Source organism: Lynx rufus, unplaced genomic scaffold (genome assembly GCF_022079265.1).
Source record: "Lynx rufus isolate CCGP_SWC_20201006 ecotype Redwood Valley unplaced genomic scaffold, mLynRuf1.p SCAF_8, whole genome shotgun sequence".
NCBI lineage: Eukaryota > Metazoa > Chordata > Mammalia > Carnivora > Felidae > Lynx > Lynx rufus.
This window is the reverse complement of record NW_025814896.1, coordinates 101,708,062-101,715,417: the sequence shown is the minus strand read 5'-3', so window position 1 is coordinate 101,715,417 and position 7,356 is coordinate 101,708,062. Positions and strand designations below refer to the sequence as shown.

At 45.7% G+C, this 7,356-nt stretch overlaps 1 protein-coding gene across 1 annotated transcript in view; it reads right to left on the bottom strand.

Moving 5' to 3' along the window:
* The window catches only part of RMND5A (required for meiotic nuclear division 5 homolog A), a 70,347-nt gene continuing 62,991 nt past the window's right edge, over positions 1-7,356 (bottom strand). Inside the window, exon 8 of the mRNA XM_047069671.1 lies at positions 1-1,111. Coding sequence (XP_046925627.1) covers positions 1,030-1,111 — 82 coding nt within the window. The 3' untranslated portion in view covers positions 1-1,029. The remainder of the gene's footprint in view (positions 1,112-7,356) is intronic.

Here is a 7,356-nt window from a genome sequence, read left to right as displayed (position 1 = left end):
GAAGTCGGACGCTTAACCGACTGCGCCACCCAGGCGCCCCAAAAATCGATAAATAAACTTTAAAAGAAAAACTGATTAGCGTCTTCTCAAAACATCTTGTCTTTTGTTCTTTCGTGGTAACAGATGAGCTGATACCTCTAATAAGGAAGCATAAAATCTTCAGGCTGTGGTTGAGGTCAAATATACATACTGAAAAGTGCCCAAATCCTAAGTACACGGCAGCTCCAAGACATCATTACGTGAAAACACTCAACATAGCCAGCACCAGGTCCACAGAGAACTTTCCCTGCCTTCCTAAAACTGCCTTCTGCAACCTTAATTTTCAAAAACCAAAAGTTTTAAGGAACAGAAATCAAGAGGAAAAAGTGTCGCAAATGTGAAAAGGCAGTTGTGAAAGCTAAGAAACTTCCCATAAGACAAAGTCTTGCCCCTGCCCCCCTCCTCCCCGAACATAATCAGCTGACCAGAACCAGACGCCAGTCCAGGGACTGAGACTCAGCTCAGAGCTGGCTCCAGGCTCAGAGCTGCCTGTGGAAGCTGTCCCTGGGTCCCTGAAAAGGGTGACAAGGAGCATCCGGCCTCCTCATGGCGCTGGCTGTGGAGGGCCAATGTCAAAGAACCAGGGCCAGGGTGAAGGCAGGAAAAGGGCCTTCCTTTCCTCCGCTTTCAGCTCAGGTGATGAGCAGCGGGGAAGCCGCACTGGGGAGGCTCTGGAGAGGGTTCAAGACTTACTGATTTTTTCATACTCCCTAACTTACCACACCATACTTACCACAACTAAGATGGTAAACACTACTTTGGGGATTCAAAGTATCAACATAGGAAAAGGTATGCGTTAGAGTTGGCGCTCAGGACCAGGGAGAAAATAGAAAAACAATGTGCAGGCTGAGGCCTAAAGCATGTTCAAGGTGGGCTGTGAATTTAGGCTCAGGGCTTGCTGGCGACCACAAGCACCTCGCCATTCATCCTGCACAGGCACAAGGAGCACCTCATGGTTCAAAGTCGGCAGCCTCAGGTCCAGGTCAGGGTTCACTTGCAAGTTCTAGCCTGAAGCATATTGGTTCTACAAACTCCCCCTGGGGGATGATGCCGACAACACATTCTTTGGACCCTGAAAAACAGGAAGTAGAGAAATGAGTTCTCCATTATGCAGTTAACTTGGTCACAGTTGGCTGGAAACAGCTCCAAGGCAGTTCACTTAACATTCATTCATTCAACAAAACATACCCCATTGGCGGAAGAAAAAAAGTCAGAGAACTTTGTCGTTTCTTTCTCCAGTTGTGACACTGCTCTTCAGAGATCCCCACCCTACACTTGAACATCCCGCATGACTCCACAACCACTGAGACGGGGATAAGTCTCTCTTTTTCACCAGCAAGAAGCCACCCCTTCCTCCAGCCCCGGGGGCAGATTCTTCCCCGCACACAGTTTTGTGACCACCAGGGTTAGGTACCACCTAACCTGCTCCTAAAAGCGGCTTGAGTTATGTTTCTCCACCAAAGGGAACTGAAGGAGGCCACGATTGCCTTAGATTAAGTTAAATGCAGAGGCTGTGAACGTAGCTTCCTGGCTCTGCTACTTTGTGTGTTCTCTAGCAAGCGCTTAAGGCCTCAAAACTTGTCTCCCCACTTGTAAAATGGGGGTAATGATAGTCCCTACCTCAAAGGTTGTTGGGAAGGATATGAGTTCAAATGTATTTTTAAGCTCCTGGAACAGCTCCTGGAACATAGTAACAAGATGTATACGAAAAAAGTACTGAATTTTTCAAAACTGGTGTAGTACCTATTACAGTCTGAATGCAGTCACCTGATTCTCCCAATTCCTATTCTCAGAAATGGGCACACAGTAACCATTTCCAACAGATACACATTTATGTATGTACCCAGGGATCTCAGCATCCCAGTGCTAGGGAGGACAGCCCTTCCTGCGCAGCTCACCTCAGGAGAGCTCACTCCCAGATGCACACAGCCTTCACACTGTCATTGAAGCTCCCCTCAGCCTCACCTTCTGAGTGCCACCCCTTACGCCCCCCACCGCCCTGCTGCAAGAGAGCTCCACCATGCTTACAGCCGTCGAATAAAGTTGGCAGAGCAGAAAAAGCCTGTGTGTTCTACCATTTTGTCACCTCACCACCTACTGAAGCCCCCACCACTTTGGGAAACCTCACTTTTGCAGGCCAGTTACTAATTCCCCTTTTCTGCTCTCCTTTAGGTGGTTGTGATCTGCAGATGTCATTTGTTCTTATGTTTTAGCGACTGAAATAAAATAATAGCTACCAGTTATTTAGCACTCGGCATGGGCCCGTTCTCTCATTCGGGCCTCATCAGAACGATGAAGTAGGAACTAGCACCATTCTTCTTACAGATAAGAAAACTAAGGCATAGGAAGTTTTGGTCATTTGCCCAAGATCACACTAGAACCTGGTGGGATCAAGGTTTGAACTCAGGTCCAATCCTGTAGCCCAAACTCTCAGCTGCTACGCTATTACTGAGTATCTTATCTGCCTTTTTTTTTTTTTAATATTTATTTTTGAGAGACAGAGCAAGCGAGTACATGAGCTGGGGAGGGAGAGAGAGGGAGACACAGAATCCAAAGCAGGCTCCAGGCTCTGAGCAGTCTGCACAGAGTCCGACGCGGGGCTCGAACTCATGAGCTGTGAGATCATGAGCTGAGCCGAAGTCAGATGCTTAACCGACTGAGCCACCCAGGCGCCCCGCCCCCCACCTTTTTTTAATTGAAGTATAGTTAAGACACGATGTTAGTTTCAGGTGTACAACATAGTGATTCAACAACTCTATACACTATGTTATGCCACCACAAGCGTAGCTACCATCTGTCACCATATAATGTTTTAATAATACCATTGACTATATTCCCTACATTGTTTTTAATTTTAAAATTTAGAAGTTCTCTAAACTCTCTGTAAGCACCTCAAACCAAAAGTATTTTTTTTTCACCTATGCTGCCCGAGGTAGAAAACGAAGGTTACCACCTGCTCTGAAATCAAACAAATGGGAAAGAGTATATTCTAGAACAAGAGTAGAGTAGGGATCCTGTCTGAAGTTAGGGTGAGGGCTCTGCTTCTAAAACAAATACCAAGAGGGGCCAAGAAATGCAGCTCATGGAGATGGTTCAGGGATAGCTAACTCCTCATTTGTCTAATATCTCAGGGCAGGTGGAAGGCTGCACTGACCGCTGGTGCTGATGGTTTATTCCTTTATGTGAATGAAATGTCACCTGTTTCCTGGCTGAGATGCACAGTGCAGGGGGTAGGATTCGCAGGTTGCTTGCCCACCAACCATTCTCCCCTTTTCCCTTACCAGCAGAACCCTTGTTGTATTACAGGGGGTGACGTGCCCAGACATTTCCCAGACTTGCCCCCAGCCAAGTGTGGCTAATAAGTCATTGGCTGGAGCTTCCAGGAGACTCTTCAAAGGAGCTAATTCAACTGCAAGCTCCTTTTCCCACCCCTTTCCTCCTCTTTTTGCCTAACACAGTTATATGTCTAACAAAGAGGTGAAACTGAAGCCACACCTTAAGGTTGTGGAGAACAGGAGCCTGGGCCCCTGACGGCAAAAACCCTAGACTGCCTACTCCTCACATGCCACTGGTACACACTAGTCAAGTCAAAGGCTATTTGCCCAAATTTCCTGTACTACTTCTCAAAGCTTTCATGACAATTTAATAATGTCCTGTACAATTCCTCTTTAGGACTAATTGATGAGCTCACTAATCTAAAATCACTAGAAGCAACAGGGTCTTAAGAATGAAAGGAAACCTAAAATGCATGTTCAGAAACTCCCAAAATGATTAGTCTTGAACACTGACAAATAACAGGTTTCCTTTTAAAGAACACTTTTCTTCTAGAGGGGAAACATCAAAGTCCTTTCCTTGAACGGTGGCCCTTGCACAGTGGCTGAATGCAGCCTTCAAACGGAGTTAAAAAGATCGCTCCCGACTAGAAATTGGCAGAAAATCATACAACCCATGTAGTGTAGAGACCAACATATAGAGTCTGAAGTGAGAAATTCACCCTTCTAGAAAATGTAGATGACAGAAAGAATGGAGAGTGTATTTTAGAACACCAGGGCAAGGAAGCCCATCATTTAAGAGACCTCACCATAAATTGGTTCTCTGAAATTATAAAAACGTTCAGAGCACGGACATTTTATGATAAAACATCTTGCTGGGTTTTCCTCATTGGATTTCTCACTCTCACAGTATCTGGGCACAGTATCTGGGTCTCCACTGAGTAGACACCAAGTTTGTCTTGTTCACCATTCTATTCTCAGGACATACAATGCTCAATACTCACTTTAACTGCTTACTGTACTGGCCTCCCATGCTCTAACCTCATCCCCTCCCCAACCATCTTTCATCCTACTGTAGCCAGAGTGGGCCTTAAAAATACACAACTAATGGGGTGCACGGATGGCTGTCGATTAAGCATCCAACTCTTGAATCCAGCTCAGGTCATGATCTCACGGTCTGAGATCGAGCCCCTCATAAGGCTCCATGCTGAACGCAGAGCCTGCTTGGGATTCTCTCCCTCTCTGCCCCTCCCCCACGTGTGCACACTCTTTCAAAATAAGTAAACATTAAAAAAATACACAACTTATTACATCTCTCCCTTCTCATCCCTCCCATTGTCCTCCAGTAGTTAGGTCACTGGTGGGAATTAACCTCACCAGAAGGGTCTTGGTGCTCTACTTTTCTCTACCTCCCAGCAGTCCTAAGCTGCAGGAGGCCCAGGGCCCTGTTCTCTCTCAATGCCTTAAAAAAAACCCATGTCGAATGACTGAAGGTGCCATATCATTGTATGTAAGATGTTTTCTGCATTTAACATACACACATCTGGGGCACCTGGGTGGCTCAGTCATTTAAGCATCCGCCTTTGGCTCAGGTCATGATCTCATGGTTTGTGGGCTCAAGCCCTGCATTGGGCTCTGTGCTGACAGCTCGGAGCCTGGAGCCTGCTTCGGATTCTGTGTCTCCCTCACTCTCTGCCCCTCCCCCACTTGTGCTCTCTCAAAAATAAATAAAAATGTTAAAAAAAATTTTTTAAAGACTTTTATTTATTTTTTTTTTAAATTTTTTTTTCAACGTTTATTTATTTTTGGGACAGAGAGAGACAGAGCATGAACGGGGGAGGGGCAGAGAGAGAGGGAGACACAGAATCGGAAACAGGCTCCAGGCTCTGAGCCATCAGCCCAGAGCCTGACGCGGGGCTCGAACTCCCGGACCGTGAGATCGTGACCTGGCTGAAGTCGGACGCTTAACCGACTGCGCCACCCAGGCGCCCCTAAAGACTTTTAAAAAAAGCAAAAACACCATACACACATCTGTCTGTTATTAAACGAAAGGATTCTAATGCACAAGCCAGTATTTAGAATGAAACACTTGCTTTTCCAAGGAAACGCAAAATTCTCTGTCACATAGTGCTTTCCTAGGCACTACTTACAATGTTGAGGTATGTTACGTTAGCATAGAAGATTCATAGGAGTGTTAAGAACACCCCACTACAAGGAAAAGTTTTGGAAAAAAAAATTTTTTTTTAAAAAATGAGTATAATACTTTCTGTCATACATATAATGACAGAGATTTCAAAGTAGCTTTGCGAATGGATCATTCTCTTGTCCTTTAATGCAAAGTTTTTAAAACTGGATCTCCACCCATTAGCAGGTCATAAAATCAACTTAGAGACTTGGTGAACATTAACAAATAAATCTAAAGTATCAGTGTTATCACACTTTAGAAGCATTCATTTTGTAAAACTTGTCTCAGAACTATAAACTTTATGTGTATACAGGGTTATGAGATTTTCTTACTGGCTGCCACAAAACAGTGTGTCCTCTGTGAGAGGGTGAGGGGCACCAAGCTACTGTTTAGTTTGGTATAAGGGTGCGTTTCCAGGCTTTATCTTGCCATTACAAAAAAATCCAGTTTTCCATCTTTGGTGATCATCATTGCCCATTTTAGTGGGTAGGGGATGGGAAATGCATTTTGCCATGCTGCAAATACAACACTCCTTTCAACTGCCTGGGTGCTTAAAGAAATACACTCATTTTTAAAGTAACTGTACTCAGGGGCGCCTGGGTGGCGCAGTCGGTTAAGCGTCCGACTTCAGCCAGGTCACGATCTCGCGGTCCTTGAGTTAGAGCCCCGCGTCGGGCTCTGGGCTGATGGCTCAGAGCCTGGAGCCTGTTTCCGATTCTGTGTCTCCCTCTCTCTCTGTCCCTCCCCCGTTCATGCTCTGTCTCTCTCTGTCCCAAAAATAAATAAACGTTGAAAAAAAAATTTTTTAAATAAAGTAACTGTACTCAAACTGAATTCAAAGCACACTAAATTTAACTTTTCTTGAGGATTCAAGTCTTAATCATCAAGAAAAGGGTAAATTTTGCCCAGTGGGCATGATCCTTACCTCAGAAAATGGGGAGCATCCGAGAGGCTCCTCGTAAGGGAAGCCAGTTCTCTCACAAGCGTGCAGATTCTGATTCAGATCTGGGTTGAGGCCTGAGATTCTGCCTTTCTCACAAGCTCTCGGGTGATGCCGACGCTGCTGGAAACTCCACTTTTGAGTCCTAGAGAGCCCCACACGTTGCAGGGATAGGTGGCGAGCTCTTTGGCCGGGCTGGCCAGACCTCACCTATATACCACCTGAGCCACTAGCTCCAAATGCAACGGGGTGGGACCCAAGCGAGGACCCACTTGTTCCCAAGTAGGAAACATTCTGAAATCTCCCGTAAGAATGAGTCTTAAAAAATACACAAAAGCAGCACACAAGGATCCTTGGTCTCTACCACCTTAGCTCATCACTGAACAGGATAGACAACTGAGCCTGCTTCTTTTCTCCCTGGCAATGCCGACTGTGTGTGCCCCACTCTACCGACAGCCCGAGTACAGCTGTCTCAGGGCTCCTCTTCCAGGTGACACGCAATCGATCACTCCCGTCAAAGGGTCCCGGCTATGCACAGGGTACAGGAGCCTGCAAACACTGATGTGAGCCTGCCCTAGGAATTGGGATGGTGACCGGCCACCTCCTCTTCTTACACTGCTATGGCACAGAACAGGATGGGATGGAGACAAAGAGATTCTCTTAAATTCTTTGCATGCAGGCCCTTCACAAACACAGGCAGCAGTGTCCTCTTCTTACAACTGACGCCTCCATGCTCCCCTGCCCTCGTACCTCTGTCAGCTGTCACATTTATACAGACGGGTTCCACAAAACACTTTTTAAATGTGCATTTCTTTAATTTTTAAAAATATACACAGGAGAAGCCATGTGTTTTACATAGGAATACACACATTAACAAAGCATTTGTTATAGTTTTCCAAAATTCTATTATATCAGTCTGA